The following is a 16,891-nucleotide window of genomic DNA, read 5'->3' as shown; positions in this document are numbered from 1 at the left end:
TGCCTTTTTTTGTTGTTTGTTTTTTGGGGGGGCAGTACTGGGAATTGAACCCAGGGTTTCACACATGCCAGGCAAGCACTCTACCACTGAGCCACATCCACAACCCATAAAATTCCCCTCTTACCTCTTTTCATTCAGTCTTGAGAGAGTTAGGGTATTGGCCAATCAGGCTTCATAAGTTTCCTGGCTGGTGGTAAACTAGTGCGTGAGAAAATGAACAAGCTGGGTCTTTAAACAATGACCAGCTTTCATAAGTGAAAAAAGCCAAACACTTAAGCTGAAAAATAAATTATAAAGTAGAATATAAGAGACAAAGTCAGAAGATATCTAATCCCATAAGTCATATATATGTGGGGGTCTTTTTCTTTTAAGCAACTCCACAATTGTGATTTTTCTTTTACTTCCACTATGGAACATTTGCCTTTGGTTATGCTTTCCTGCTGGGTGTTTTAAGACCCCAAGTAGGCAACCTCATGTTGGCCCCAAATAAACTTTTTTCTTTTTTTCTTTCACGGTCAAGGAATTATTCTTAGGACTTGTGAGGAGCTTCTTGGCCCCTTTCATTTTCCCTCTACCCATTATGTCACCTGTGGGGATGGGTTTGGATCTTGCTGACCACATGGCTTCTGTTGGAAGTGTTGGGAGATATTCTCCTGCTCAAAGACCCTCTTTTTTGTAGAATATGCACTGATAGCTACTACTTTCTGGGGTCCTTGTGGTCCCCCTGCTTGGGAGTTTTGGTGACTCACTGAAATAGCAGGGCTCTTTAGAGGGATCGTGTCATTTCCTGGGTCCCAGCTGACCTTGGAGGGCGAGGGCCAAAATGTTGGCTGTCTCCTTAGCCCCTTATTTTTCCTTGATTTTGGCCTCTAAGTAGTTGTAGAAACTCAGAAGGTCAGAGTCCACTGAGGACCCAAACCAAGACGGAAAAGTATTTTTGACATTTTCTGTGAATGTGGGTGGACTTTTTTTTTTTTTTTTTTTTTCCTGACACACCATTTTACTGAGGTGCTTGGAGGTTCCAGATGAATGAGGAGCTTGTATCTTGTCAAGTCCCCAGTTTGCTGAGACTGACCATGCTCTCTTCCCTGCCCACCCCCTCCACTGAAGGCCACAGCTGCATCAGCTGAGCTACTACTCCCTGTTCAGGTCAGTTCCCTGTGCTTTGGGCCTAGTGATTTCCTTAACTCTCTTGCAAGCTCTGCCATGCAGTTAAATTAAAGTTTATTGTAGCTGATCTTGCATTTCTAAATATTTGGAAGTAGGAAGGTTCTTTCAGGTCATCTTGTCCACAGTATTGCCCTGTATATTTTTAAATGTAGAGATAAAGGGGCAGTAGGAGTTTCAGAAAGGTACAACTGGTAGAGTGAGAAGGGGGAGGACCAGGAATGGCCTAAGAGAAGATGAGTGTTAGAGAATAGAGACACAGGGGCACAGCAGATGCAGAAGCACAAAAGCAGGACAGGACTCGGCAGGTGTGGAGAAAAGCATCCCACTGACTTTGGCTGGAGGGGAAATGAGGCTGAATGGACCACTGAGCAGCAGGGAGCTATTAAAGCTTTACAACAGGGAGTGCTGCAATCACAGCTTTGTTTCGGGGAGTTTAAACTAGAAGCTGTTCAGAATGAGTGTGGCAGCAGGAGAGAGGTTTGGATTTGGAAGGGTGATCCTAGAATCTTGGAGAAGTAGTCCAGGTGATAGGTTGTATGTCCTGATGGAAGAGTGGGGTCGGGGGAACCACTGGGAGAGAGAGGACGAGAGGCACTGAACTGAAACAGATGAAGAAATCTGGGTCAAGAGCTAGAGCAAAAATAGAAGTAGAGCCGGGAAAGCACATTGTCTGAGTCCTGGGAAATGAATTTAAAATGTCAGCAATGATCTGAGCTGTCATTGCCTTTTCATATAGTCCAGATACTGCCCCTCTGTGCTAATCAACAGTTGCTTTTGACTCTGTTTGCAGCTCAAGATGTTTTTAGATCTCTTGAATAGTTGTTTTCAAATTAGGGACAACATTTTCACTAGTGCTCCCTGGAAGTGAATCAGGATTGTTTTGTTTTTCCCAGAACCTGAGGACATGGGTGATCCTGGGGCTGATGAGTCTACCTCCAGGCCAGGGAGTCCAGACGAGGAAGGTGGCAGCTCTGAGGACAGACCATTGCTCCATCAGCGGCTGGCTGTCAGGGAGCTCCTGGACACTGAGGTCTCCTACTTGCACATGCTCCAACTCTGTGCCTCCAACATCAGGGGCCGCCTCCAGCAGGTACTTGGGCGGGGCCACCAGTAGCTCATCTTTATAGTGGTAAACGTGGGTCTGCTTACAGGCTTGATGGAAAGGAAGCATGTGGATATGAAGTCTGAGAGTTCCGTTAAGTCCCGGGACCACCATTTATTGGCTATCCAACCTTTAGCAAGACCTTGGATAGCTTAGAGTCATAGTATATTTATTCATGGGCTAATGGGGAGAGGAATAAATAATCCCCTCAGAATTAAATGAGCTAACGGACAAGCTCTTTTTCAGTTTAGAACAAATTGCTGAAACTGACCTACATTTTAATTGTTTCATTTCACAGGGTGACGACTTAGAGAAATCACCACTCTCGTGGGTGTCTATTATAGTGTTTGCTTTTTGCATCTTTTTCTCCCCTAACTTTAAAAGCAATATAGCTGTTGCTGTAGAATTTCAAGTATGTGAGCTCCAGAAGAACAAAGACTTGGTTTAGTTCAGTATATCCCAGTCTGGACACATAATTAAGGGAGATTCAATTAGTGATTTTGTTTTGTGAGTACTGGGGATTGAACCCAGGGGTGCTCTATTAGGACTTATATCCCTAGCCCTTTTTATTTTTTAATTTTGAGACAAATATTTTTATTTATTTTATTTTACTAACTTACCGAGGCTGACCTTGAACTTGCATTCCTCCTGCCTCAGCCTCTGGAGTCTCTGAGATTATAGGTGTGTGCCACCACACTTGGTTCAATTACTGATTCTTGAATTATTGTAAATAACAGAGTAGATAATGTAGAAGGTAAAAGACCTCTATTATTTTACCCTTCACAATAATAGGCACTAAAACAACCATATATGTTGTTTTTCATTTTAGTAAAAATAAGAGCATGGTACAGATGTTGTACCACAGTCAGCTTTCCCACTTGGCATCCGTCCAGCACCCAGTTTGGTGCTGGTGCATATATATAGATGTCCTGCATCCTTTTTAATAGTGGTGTAGCCTGGTTATAGGGGCTGGAGTTTGGAGTGCACCTTCAGGAAATGATGGTAGGTGTCAAGTATGTTAGATCTGGCAAGAAATCTAACTTCCCATTGTCAGATGACAGATGGAGAAACAAGGAGAAGAAAGAAAACAGTTGGCAGCAGACCTGGGAATGAAACCCCAGTTCAGCCTTCCCTCCATGCTGAGTACTACATGTCTTCCTTTCTTCTTGCAGAGTAATGAAAATACCTAGTTTGTAAGATTTCAAATCCTTGCAAACATTCCACTGGAGCAGTCAGTCTCCCCGAGGGTGGTGGGACACTGATGGTGTAAGAAGTTGGGGCTACTCTGCAAAGCCACAAATAGTCCCTCTACCAGACTTCCAGAGACCTCCCCTGGCTTCTTGTTCCTTCCAGCTGCCGCAGGGAGATCTGGATGTCCTGTTCTCAAACATTGACGAAATCATCCAGGTGAGCAGCAGATTTCTTCATGGTCTGCAAGAGACAGCCTCCAAGGAAGAGGAGCAAGTGTATTTAGTTGGTAAGCAGAAGACCTAGGCCTTAGCTTCCTATGGAGCTGTCTTTAGCATGTGGTCATTACAGAACTGGCTTTAGAATTCAAGGGAAGTGCATCTTATTGGGAGTCTGTTTGTGGGATCCCTGAAACACAACATGTCAGGGGCAGTAGGACCTCAAATTGTATCTGGTCCCCATGACCTAATCACCTCCTAAAGGTGCCACCCTTCTCCTTGGTGCAACTGTGTGCCAGACCAGGCTGCTCTGTCTCTTTCCCCCTTCGTTCTCTTCCCCTTCCAGTCCCCAGGCCATGTTATGCAAGGAAAGCCCTTTTCCTATGGAGTAGCAACAGCATTTTGAAAGATTTTTGGACCTCAGCAAGATGTTTTAATAGTTTTTTTTTTTTTTTGTACTGGGGATGGAACCCAGGCAGGTACTCTACCACTAAGCTACATCTTCAACCCTGTAACAGTCGTTTAACACATTTCTTTTTTTTCCTAAATGAGTCAGGACAAGGAGGAGAGGGAAAAGCCTTTCCTTTGATGTCCTAGGTGTTTCTGCTTCTCTCTCTGCTCTCTGAGAATTTCCCTTCTTCTACTCTTCAGTTACTGAAACTCTCTGCCCCTGGCCACAGTGATGTGACAGTTCCTTGAACATGTTCATTTTCCTGAGGATTTCCTTATGTTGAGAGAATGTAGAAACCGCCCTAGGCTTCCTGGCCAGGTCTGCGCTAGCTCCCAGTGGAGATGCTCTGCAGCTGGCTGACTGTCCCACAGATCCTCCCCACCTACAGCTTTGGGGTCTTCTTTCCTGTCATGTTCTTCCTGACCCCGGGGCCTTCTCACAGGAATTATTCCTGAGGATTCGCTGGACTGCACCAGTGAAGGTCCTGGGATGGTGATGTCACTGTGGGGAACTTTGATGAAAACCATCTGATGGTCCTAAAGGAGGTTCAGGTTGGAGGCCCCCAGTCTTTGACTTGGGCAGACAGAAAGGTCAGCTGTATTTCCTATGGCCCTGGTTCCCACCTCCCTGTTGTGATTATATATTTGCCTTCACTCTTACCACTTCCTCACTGCTGGGCCCCCAAATACTCTTTGGGTTTGCTTTGATTTTTTTTTGGTACTGGAAATTGAACCCAAGGGCACTCTGTCACTGAACTACACCTTTAGCCCTTTTTGTTTTTATTTTTATTTTTTAGAGCACTTTTAGACTTAAGGAAAAACTACTGCAGTCCCAAGAGTGAGAGCTACTCAGAAAAGTAATTTTAATGAAGCATGGCTCCCTTCTCTCTCTCCCTATTGGGCTACCCCCGTTTCCCTCATTCTTCCCACCCTGTCCCTTCTGCACACTATAGCTAACCAATCTCATTAGCTTTTATTTTAAAACATGGAACACCTCATGAAATGCACTTCACTCTTATACAGGGGCTGTGCTAATCTTCCCATGCTGCTCCAGTTTTAGTGTACATGTTCCTGAAAGTGAGCAGAAATTAGATCACATCACCCCTGCTCAAAATCCTCCACTTGCTTCCTGCCACCCTTGTAGAATGCAATCTGAACATCTTAAGATCTCAAGTAAGATTAGCACACCTTACTGCACCTCACTTCCTTTGGGGCCCTACATGAGCTGGCTTCAGTCTCCTGTTAATTTCCTCCTTTATGCCTTTGCTCATTCTGCTCCAGCTGAGCCCCCTCCTGCAGAGATTCCCCTGCCTTTGAGCTTTGTCTTTGCTCATCCTATGCCAGAAAACTGCACTTCCCCCGAGTTCCCAGGGCTGGTTACTTCCAGTGTCTGATAGATGAATGCTCGCTTCCTTCCCCAAATAGAGTCCCCACCACTCTCACTCTTTATTTGACTCTGTTTTAATTTGTGGCACTCATCACTACCTGAGTTATGTAGTATTCAGTCGTCCCTCATGGTCTGCAGACGGGGTGTTCCAGGACCCCCTCAGCTATCACAATCCATGGTTGTTCACACTACATAGATAGGTGATGTGCTGCATTACTTGGAGAATAATGACAAGAAGAAAAGCCTGTGTGTGTTTAGTATAGACTCATTTCTCTTTTTGAATGTTTTTGATCTCTGGTTGGTTGAATTCATGTATACAAAACCCATGGATATGGAGGGACCTGTATTTATTGTCTGTCTACCCCTTCTAAGCTATAAACCCCTTGAGGCAGAGCTTAGCAGAGTGCCTGGCACATAGCAATAAATAAGCAGTTGGTCATTATTTGGTGAATAAAGTTTATTTCAGGTGCTTTACCTGTATTATTTCTCTCTCTCTCTCACACACACACATGCATATACACAGAAGTGAGTACTAATTTTATGCTCATTCTATAGAGGAGAAAATGCAGTGTCAGAGGAATGAAATACTTCCCCAGGTTACATAACTGGGGAAGGTTTGCCCACGTGCTGGCCCTAGTTCTTTCTAACCCCAAAGCCTTCACTCACTCATCACTACCTGTATCACACCATGTGTGTCTCATGGGGGTTCCTGAGCACATGTGCTGCCCAGGGTTAATCATAACAACTAAATGAGCTGATGGTCACGAGTGTGTTTTGTAAGCTATAAGGCTCGTCTAAATGTGGGCATCAGTGCTATTATTGCAGCATTTATAGCTACTGTTTACTAAATATAGGTTGATGATCCCTAATCTTAAAATCCCAAACCTGAAACTCTCCAAAATCTAAAAATTTTTGAGTGCTGACATGATGCCACAACTGGAAAATTCTACACCCGACCTTCTGTGATGGGCCATGGTCAAAACACAGGCACACTAAAAATAGTGCATAAAACTACCGTCAGCCTATGCATATAAGGTCTATGTGATGCATATATGAATTGTGTTTAGTCTTGGGTCCCATCCCTAAGATATTTTATAATGTATATGCAAATTCGTTGTGATCCCACGATTCTGATTCCAAGCATCTTGTATAAGGAATACTCAAACTGTACTAAGAGGTTATGGCCTGGTCACTATACCATTGTGTCACTCAGTCCTTTAGCAACATTACAAAACACATGAAAAGACAGAAACATGAGGTCATTTGCCCACAGCAACATGCTGGTAAAGCCTGGCAGTTTCACTGCAGAGTTGGTGGTTCTCCTTCTGCTTCCCTCCTCAAAGCCAGAGGACATGCCTTTGATAACCCCTTGTTGCTTGTCTGTCATTAGGTAAATTATTTTTGGAATTCCAAGAAGAGTTTGAGCGAGTCTATAAGGTCTATTGTGCCAGCTATGACCAAGCCCTGCTGCTGTTGGAGACATACCGGAAGGAGCCAGAGCTGCAGCAGGAGATCCAGAGCATCATTGAGGCAGTGGTGTGAGTAGCATTGAACCCTTGCTCTTGGCCCCCTGACCCTGAACTCGGGACAGTTCCCATCTTAGCCCTACTTAGGGTTCCTCATGCTGTTTTAGGAGTGTGTTAATATCAGTATCTGTACAGTCAGCACAGGCCAGGCCATGCCGCTGAGACAAGTGGCTCCCAAATCTCAGTGGTTTCAAATGGTGAAGGTTGGTATCTTTTTTATGCTCCATTTCAGGCTCTTTCCTTTATCACCCTTAATCCAGGAGGCATGCTCATAGCAGCAACTGTCTGGGGTGTTGGCAGAAATTATGGCAAGGGAAGAAGGAGCTCTAGAGGTCAGTCACTGGTATTAAATACTCTGGTCCAGAAATAACACCCATTGCTTCCACAGATCATTTGCTCTGTCCACCTGCCAGGAGGCAGGGAGCACCATCCTACCATGTGTTCAGAGGCAGAAGAGCAGAAACACTTAGTGAACAGCACTCATGGCTACTATAGGAGGGGCAGTGACATGGTGGGAACCAGGGGTTGTCATCAGTGAAGTGGGAAGCAGGTGCGTATCACCTCAGGTCCCTTTCTACAAACAGCTAAAGCCCTGCCATGCGTAAAAGTGTCAGAACTATCCCCAGTTGCTTCATAGCCCAGAGCTGGCACCCATGTGTACACACTCCATATAAAAAAAATGCAGGGAAAGTATTTTTTAATTTAAATTTTTGAATGAATAACATAGTTATATGAGTCAAAAGCTGTAAAACATAAATATTAATGTAGCAAAAGAATCTTCCCAACCCTGTCCCTTCATTTATCCAATTATACCTGCAAAATCAAGGTAACCGCTTATGTCTCTTTGTATAGTTCCTTTTTGCACATACAAGCGATTACAAATATATACATTTATTTTCCTGACTTTTAAATGAAAGTTTTATCTTTTAAAAAAAAAAATTTGTGGTACTGGGGATTGAACCAGGCAGGCCCTTGGCAGGTATTCTCCCACTGATCAACACCCCCAGCCCAGGTTGTGTCATTTAAAAACATCTCTTTTATTCGTATATTTCCCTTGGAGGCCTTTCTATTTCAACAGTTAACATTCATGGCGCTTTGACCTTCAGGCACTCTTCCTCCAGGTGGCTGAGGTAACTGTTCTCTGAAGGGACAGTTGGTTTGTTTCCATTCTTTTGATTTTGCAGAGGGAGCTACAATGTTTATTCACAAACCTAAGTCATTTTACTTGGGGCGAGTATATTTGTACGTTTCCAGAAATGGAATTGGTAGTTCAAAGGAAATATGTGTGAATAATTTTGATAAACTTAAATTTCCTTCTGTAAAGGCAAGGTCAGTTTATATACCCTTCAACAACAGATTAGGTTGTCTGTTTACCCACAGCCTGTCCAGCAGAGCAGGGTATCAAACTTTAGGATATTTGTGCTAGGATGGGTAAAAATGGTGTCAATATATTTTTAGACCCTGCCTGAAAAAATAAAAAAGGATTGGGGACATGAACCGAGAGATGGGTTCAATTCCTGGTACGAAAAATCAATAAAAATAAAAATAAAAGTCAAAGAATTAATTAATTAATTAAAAAAAAAAAAAAAAAAAAAAAGGATTGAGGGTTTAGTTCTGTGGTAGAGTGCCCTGAGTTCAATTTCCAGTAAAGACAAAACAAAAACGGTGATATCTTCCCCCAGGACAAACTCATCAAATAGAGGTAGTTGAAGGTCATTTTCTAGAAATCAGAGTAGTATAGGAAGGATAGAGTTTTTAAATTATTATTATTAATTCATTTTACTCATATATCCCTTTTACACCCAAGAGAAAGGAAATGTAGATTCAGGTCTTTGCAGATGTGATTATCCCATGGGGAACCTTCAGCCTCCTCCCCTGCTCCTCTCTCTTGTCTCCCTCTTTCCACCAAAGTCTCCTTCTCAAGTATCCAGATCCTAGCTCCTCCCTGCCACCGAAAAAAGTCCACTCATTTTCCCCTCATGGGTCTTACAAATGTAGGCTTTTGCAAGGATCACTAAATACGTTTCTGTAGGAATGAGGCCGAGGGAAGCGAGGCGCCAGCTGTGGGACAAAGGAAGCCTGGAGGCTGGTGAAGGGAAGCTGGTGAAGGGAAGCACAGACCTTGTGGGAGCTGCTGCAGCACAGCCTGGGGCATCGCTGCTCTCAGGTAGCTTCTGCTAGATAACCGCCCCAAATACAGTGGCTGAGAACAGATGTTTATTTAGTTCACACTAGATATTAGGCATATTAGTAGAGAAACCGGGCTTAGCCAGTGGTTCTTCTGGTCCTGGCTGAGCACTCCCATGAATCTACAGTCACCTGAGGTCAGCTTTGCTGATCTTGGATAGGCTCTGTCTTGAACTGGGACATAAGAACCGACTTACCTCTGGTCCCCTGGACTCCCGCAGGCTGGCTTGTTCATGGGGTGGTCACAGGACTCTAGGGTAGGGGGACAGGCAAGGCCTGTGGGAGTCTTGTTGTCACTCAAATCAAGTCCCAAGGCCAGTCCAGGCTCAAGGGGTAAGGGACACATTCCCCTTCTTTTTTTTTTTTTTTTTTTTTTGGTGCTGGGGATCGAACCCAGGGCCTTGTGCTTACAAGGCAAGCACTCTACCGACTGAGCTATCTCCCCAGCCCCACATTCCCCTTCTTGATTGGAGTGGCTTCAAAGTCAAGTTCAAAGGATTTTGGAAATTGGGAGGGAAACAGTTGCAGCCATTTTTGTAAACTATCTGCCTCTATAGCCATGTGGGACTGTGAGTCCCCTGTGGCCTGAGTCTCTGATTTCTCATGGGAAGATAGAAACTTGGATGCAACACCTCCCAGGAGTTGTGTGTTGGCATCTAGTTCAGATGTGCTAGAAGCACCGGGAGCCCTGTTGGCACCAAGGCTGCCGTTTGTCTCATCCTCTACAGTCTAAGCTTTTCTCATAGGCCCTGGAACTGGGCTGCTGGTGGCGGATCTGGCAGCCCCCTTACCATGAAAGAGCGATTTCACATCTCAGAACCTAGCTTCCTTATGGGGAAGGTGGGAGTAATAACAGCACCTCCTGGAGCACAGACACAGGGCACACAAGTGACACTTGATAAGTACCAGCTACTCTAGTTATCTTGGAGAGGCAGGGATCGTATTTTCTCTGAGACCACACTGGTTTTCAACTCTATCAGTTCCAGTGCCCCCTTTTTGTGACAAATATTAAATGCATTTATTATCATGAGATCCTGAAAAAAAATCTTATTTATATACATAACTGTAAAAAAAAATCAATATAATGACTTAACTGTAATACAGAGGAGAAATAAAAGGAAAATAATCGCTAATGAACGAATACATATTTCAGTGTGTAAATATTCAGGCATGGTGACACTAGAAGATATAATGAAGCAATCAAATGGTGCATCTACTTAATAAGGTTGAATTTAAGAAAAGAGCAGTCTGGAGCAGTTCTGTTCAAGGAGCACAGGAAAATGAAGGAGCAGAGAGTGCGTGTGCCCTCCGGCAGCAACTAGCAGTGAAAACAACTGTGATTTCCTTGCATACCATAAGAAAAAGAGGAAAAGAACATCATGGAAGCACATAAAACAGGACCCCCTGGGGAGGCAGAGAAAATGAGCCAGGGGGATATTCTTGCACATGACCTGAGTCTTATGTATAAAAGGAAGTGGCTGGTAATTTCCAGTGTTATGCTATGTGACTGGATACAGTCCAGGTGTCACAAGCATATTTTGGTTTTTGAAATCACAGCAAGTTTCAAGGCTTATGTTCAGGCTCTGGATATTCAGAGGGACATGTGAAATGAGGAGCTATTCTTGGCAGTGCCAGCCTGTGCATGCAAGACATCCAGGTGCCTGGTCCCTGCCCAATAAATGCCTGTATCCCCAGGCCTGCAAGTGTACAAACTGCCCTCAGTAAGAACGTCTGGGTGTGCCAGTAATGAAGTTCTTCCTGTCAGAGTGACTTTTGGTCTCCTCCCTCTTAAAACAATGGTCTTGGCTCTCTTGTTTTTATGACCACAGGATACTTCCCTGAGCTTGGCCAACTAGAATCACACCTGCCAAAAACTGTCCTTTCTCAGTCTGTCAGGATAGATAGTACCTCTAATTAGGAATCTTTTCTAATTTTGCATCTTTTAGATTCCAAAATGCATGCTGCCCTCTACCCTTTATTTGGGTGAAAAAGCAGGGTGTTCCAGTTATACTTTTCCACCCACCATGGTGCTGTTGGGTGGGGGAACCCAGGACCTCATGCATGCTAGACAAGTGCTCTACCACTGAGCTACACCCCCAGCCCTTTCCTGTCTTTTAAGGCAGCATTTCCCCTGGAGAAGTCAAAGGGACCACAGACTCATCTTTGCGGCCGGAGGAAGCTCTCCATGATAGGGCTGCCCTGGAGGCTCTTTGTAGAGGTGGATTAAGTGTGACACCAAGCACCCGAGTTCCAGAATGATGGCTGAGGCAGCAGAGAAAGCAAATAACCTGCTTCGTTTTCCTTTATCTGCTAGTTGTGTTTGTTTCGAACATAGAGATAATATGTACTCTTTGAAAAAACGAGACCATACACAGATATATAAAGTAAGAAGTAAAAGTCCATTCTCCCTTCATCTCCCAGTAGTGAACATTTTCCATTCAAATTTTCTTCTGTATATTTTACAAACAAATGGATAGATAGACAGGCAGAATGTTTAAAAGACTCCTACACATTCTGTTCTAGAACTTTCTTTTTCACTTAATCATCGTCATGAATATCTTTTTACAACAGTGTGGATAGTTCTCCCATGTTCTTTTTTATGGCTGCACAGAGTTCCTTCCAGGACAGCCATTAGATTCTGGTTTATTCAGTCATTCTCCTGTTGATGGATTTTGGGTTGTTTCCAATTGTTTGCAACCACAGAGTTGCTGAGTAACTTCTACTTTTATCTTGGTTTGCTTGAACCAGTATTTTTGTGGGTGGATTTCTAGGCTGGGGTTGATGGAGCAAAGGGTTTGTACATTTCACAAATTGCCCAGGGGATGGCCCACAAGAGATTGTAAAAAGCCCTCTTTCCTCACACTCACTCAGCTCTGCATATTAGTTTTCAGGGTTTTTTTTTTCCTCCTCTATCTGAAAGGCTATATAAAAGTTTTCTCCCCTAGGCATAGTGATGCATGCTTGTAAACTGAGCTACTGGGGTTGAGGGGGAGGCTGAGGCAGGAGGATTGCAAGTTTGAAGCCAGCCTGGGCAACTTAGAGACCCCATCTCAAAATAAAATTTTAAAAAGGACTCAGGGTATAACTTAGTGGTACAGTGGCTACCTAACACCTATGAGGCCATATATGCAGTCCCCATACAGTCAAATTAAAGAAAGCATAATAAAACAAATTCTCTTCAAATTACCTTAGAAAAGCTGTAAATGTGAATGGCTGCCAGCATTCTGTAGTAACACCATGATGATCGTGAGGAAGGGACGGGATCATCTCTTGAGGACCCCTCGCCCTCTGATTTGCAAGGTGGCAGTTGTCCCCAGGAGGCAATTGGCTCTCTCCCATGGAAAGCAGGCCCAGAGGATGGAGCTTTGCAAATATCTGCCAACTGTTTCCACCTCCACTGCCCACAGTTAGCCAAGCTCCAGGACACCCTTGGTGAGAGCAGATGGACAGTGTAGGCATGTCCTGACAGGAAATCCCACCCTGCCTCCCCACCCCTGCAGCCTCCGAGGGGGCTCCCACCTGCTCTGTCTATTCTTAGCCTCATGGATGATCTTTCCTGGACCTTTGGTCTGGAGACTTTTCCTTGAGAAGAACAAGAGACAGGGGCTCCATGAAGGAGGGGCCAGAGGGTGGTCCTGAGTAGCCCTCGTGAGTCATCTTGGAGGAGGTACGCTTGGACAGCTGCGGTTTGGAACTCGGGGCGTTCCTGGCTGCTGGCTGTGATTAAGGAAAGCGCAGAGCCCCTCCCCAGCTGCTCTGAGACCTGATGAACTTCTGGATGTCACCCAGCCATCAGCAGTGCATTGGCACCATGAGGTCTTCCTTTTGTTTTATTTTACTTTATATATATATATATATATGTATGTATATATATATATACACACACACATATATGTGAAATATATTTACAACTAAAAATACATATTTTTAGTTGTAGATGGACACAATATCTTTATTTTATTTATTTATTTTTTTATGTGATGCCAAGGATTGAATCCATTGCCTCACACATTAGGTAGTGCTCTATTACTGAGCCCTAGCCCCAGCCCCTTGTTTTACTTTTTTAAAAATAAAAAATTTCAGATCTATATAAAAATAGGACAGTATAATGAGCATTCACATGCCTACCACCTAAAAGGAGCAAAATCTAATATTGTGCTTCTTGGTTCATCTTTTTTTTTTTTTTTTTTTTTTTTTTGGTACCAGGGATTGAACTCAGAGGCAACCACTGAGCCACATCCCCAGCCCTATTTTGTATTTTATTTAGAGACAAGATCTCACCGAGTTGCTTAGTGCCTCGCCATTGCTGAGGCTGGCTTTGAACCCGCAATCCTCCTGTCTCAGCCTCCCGAGCTGCTGGGATTACAGGCGTGCACCACCATGCCTGGCTTTATCTATTTTTACACTAAACTATTTAAAGGACGTTACAGGTTTTATGACTTTTTGCTCCTGACTACTTAAATGCAAAGCTAAAAATTAAGTTCCTCTTATTGTAACCCCCTCCCTTTTTTAAGCAGCAGACCATTTTATTTAGTGAAATATAGTGTAGAAACCAACAAAGAATTGTGCTTAAGACGTATCCAAGTAGAGATGCCAAGCAGGCATCTGGCTGTGGGGACAGAGGCAGAGATGTGGGTTTGGGATGTATTTAAGGCCGTAGGAACAGAGGAGGTCACTAAGGGAGAGTTGGGGAGAGGAGGCCCAGGACACTCCAGCAGTGGGGAGAGTCCAGCAGAGGAGGCTGAGTGTCCTGAGGAATGGGGAGAAAGGGGACTGAGGGTGTCTTTGGGGAAAGCAGAATGTGTTTCAAGTACGAGGGAATGGTCAGTTGCGTCTGCTGCCGAGGGGCTGAGGAAACTGAGGGCAGAGGATGGACCACTGAATTCGGTCCAGATGAGAGAGCAAGGCCCAGGACTGGCACCTCCTGCCTCACATCTAGACCTCACAAATTACAGATGAGGACCCTGAAGCCCACAGGGGAGAGTAACTTGCCTGAGATCACAGAGTACGTTAAATGGCAGAGCTGGGCCTACAGCCAGGTCCCTTGGCTCCCTGAAGGGTGGGCGCTACCTGCCTAATACCACTCTTCTCCCTCAGGCCACAAGCGGGACCTTCAGGCCTCAGTTTCTTACTGGTAATTCCTCTGCAGAGGATTACGAGGTACCCACTGCTACTGCAGAGAATCCTGGAGAATACACGCCCTGATGCCAGTGCCTACCCCGTCCTACAGAGGGCTGCCTCTGCCCTCCAGGATGTGAATGCCAACATCAACGAACACAGGATGCGCAAGGAAGTGGGTAAGGACTTGGAGCACCTGGGGATCCGTCAGTGAGAATGCTTCTGTTTGCAGGAACAAAAAGAAACAACTCATTTCAAACTGGCCTCACCAGGAAAGGGCATGTATAGCTTGTATAAATTCAAAAGTAATGTGGGCTTTAGGTAGGGTTTGATCCAAGTAGTAGCTCCATTTACCTTTAATGCGCTTGCCTCTGCTCTTCACTGTGTATTAGCTTCATCTTCAGGCTGGTTTCCCTCAGAGTAGAAAGTGCTGTTATGTTCCAAGACTCACATCTGCATACCTTACCCTCTGGGATAAAACAAAGTTTTTCTCCCTTAGCCATAAAAATTAAATTAGAACTTCATTCTGATAAGACCCAATTGGGTCATAGGCTCACTATGAACCAATTACCATGGTTAGGAAAATACTATGAACTGATTGGTTTAGGCCTGGGTATGTGCCCTTCTTTGAACTCATCGCTGTTATCAGGAGGATGGGTTTGTATGGCTTGGTTTACATCAGTCAGCAGCCACTCCTTGAGCCAAAGTGAGATCAAACCTGTCCAAACCACATGGCTGCCACTCTGTGGAGAAGAAATGAATAAATGAATTAAAGAGTTAAATAGATTAGGGGGCAGAGGTGGGAGGAATTTCTACCTCTCAGCTTATTGCAATAGAAACGTTTGGAAAAGAAACAGTGTCCCAAGTATAGAGAAATTCAGCTGCACACTGAGTATTTAGCGAATACTTCCTTTTATAATAATTATTATTTTAATTTCACAAAAATGCATGGGGTGCAGTGCAATAATTTAATATGCATATATAATGTGTGAAGATCAAACTGGGAATGATAGCTGTTTTGTAAGAGTTAACTATGCAGATTTTCCCTTCATTATCTTCTTTGATCCCGGCACTGACCCACTAAGGTAGGCCCTGCTGGCCCCATTTCACAGTTGGGTAAGATGAGCACTTACCTCCTCTGCTCCTGATCACAGATGTGACACCATGCCGCACAGCATTTGACAGCTTTGCATGTCCTCCCCACTTGCTTCTCCATCCAGGTGCAGAGGTCAGAGAGGAGCAGGAAGCCTGAGTCAGGGGTGGGCATGTGGCTTCCAGCTGGGGGCCCAGGTAATTGCCTCTTACTGGGTTCTTTTTTTTAGGATGTCCCTTTGTACCTGCTTTCTTACGTGATCTTCCCAGTAATCTCAAGAGGCGGCCAGCCTCATTTTATAGATGCGGAAACCGAGGCCTGAAGGAGTGGTAACTTGCCAAAGGCAAGCAAAGTCCAGCTCTTCATCCAAGGCTTATGGCAGGGACTGAGGACCTGGGCACAGCTTTCCCTGCATTACTTTCTGGGTTGGCGAATGTGACCCCAGCCAGGCACATCAGGGATGCTTGTTCTCATGGATCAGCCAGAGTCACCTGAGGTGCCTGCCTTCTTCTCTGTTGGTACAGCCTCCAAGTACACCAGAGTGGAGCCGCTGAGCCTCCGGGAGCGGCTGGCCCGCATCAACACTCACACCCTCTCCAAGAAGACTACCCGGCTGAGCCAGCTGCTGAAGCAGGAAGCAGGACTGGTGCCCAGGGTGAGCATGGGCAGAGAGGGACAGTCATCCCTGTGCAGTGGGTGGGCGAGAGGCTTAAGCTCCTTTTGGAAGCAAAGCAGCTGAGACTGAGATTGAGGTGCCCAGAAGAGGACCTCTGCCCGATTCTGAAGAGCCAGTGTAGGACTCCTCTTTGTCAGGGACTTTGTCACAGATAGGAGAGCTAGGCTTTGGGTCGTGACAAAGATTCAGCCTCAAATAGCTACCAGTAACTATTTGAACCAACATTATTTGATTTTTATAATGAAGTAGGTGTTTTTATTGTCCCTATTTTGCAAATGAGAAAGCAGGCTCAGAGAGGGTAAAACACTTGCCCATGGTCACACAGCTAGGAAGCTAATGAACCAACTCATGCTTCTGTGTCTGATTCTATGGTGTGGAGGCAAAACTATTGAGCTGCACTGTCTTTTAACAGTCCCATTCAGCTTTGGGGCTGCAGGAACCTGATGTGGTTGATGGGTCTGTGGAAGATGGTTCCCAGTGAGGACATGGGACAAGGGAGCTAGTCATACACTGCCCCCATGTGGCTCTTCTCAGCCCTCTCATGCGTAACTTTACTTTCAGACAGAAGACAAGGAATTTGATGACCTAGAAGAGAGGTTCCAATGGGTGTCCCTTTGTGTCACCGAGCTGAAGAACAATGTGGCTGCTTACCTGGATAATCTGGAGGTGAGGACCCTGCAGGATTAATAACAGATGTGTCTGACTGGCGGCAGCACAGGCAGGCACCTCAGCCAAGGACCAGCTAGCCCTGGGGCATCTCTCACTGGGCAGGGTCA

General features: G+C 44.9%; 1 protein-coding gene across 2 annotated transcripts in view; it reads left to right on the top strand.

Annotated features, from left to right (window-relative positions):
• The window catches only part of ARHGEF37 (Rho guanine nucleotide exchange factor 37), a 49,789-nt gene that overhangs the window by 16,411 nt on the left and 16,487 nt on the right, over window positions 1-16,891 (top strand). The window contains exons 2-8 of one of the 2 annotated variants that reach the window (XM_079144767.1): window positions 1,111-1,149; window positions 2,064-2,260; window positions 3,626-3,749; window positions 6,906-7,053; window positions 14,326-14,525; window positions 15,964-16,094; window positions 16,677-16,781. In XM_079144767.1, coding sequence (XP_079000893.1) covers window positions 2,075-2,260; window positions 3,626-3,749; window positions 6,906-7,053; window positions 14,326-14,525; window positions 15,964-16,094; window positions 16,677-16,781 — 894 coding nt within the window. In that variant the 5' untranslated portion in view covers window positions 1,111-1,149; window positions 2,064-2,074. The remainder of the gene's footprint in view (window positions 1-1,110; window positions 1,150-2,063; window positions 2,261-3,625; window positions 3,750-6,905; window positions 7,054-14,325; window positions 14,526-15,963; window positions 16,095-16,676; window positions 16,782-16,891) is intronic. The other variant, XM_079144768.1, reaches the window with a different exon arrangement.

The sequence above is a fragment of the Sciurus vulgaris genome (genome assembly GCF_902686455.1).
Source record: "Sciurus vulgaris genome assembly, chromosome: 6".
In the NCBI taxonomy this organism is placed as follows: domain Eukaryota; kingdom Metazoa; phylum Chordata; class Mammalia; order Rodentia; family Sciuridae; genus Sciurus; species Sciurus vulgaris.
Note: the sequence above shows the minus strand (reverse complement) of the source record. Positions and strands in the feature narration are given on the sequence as shown.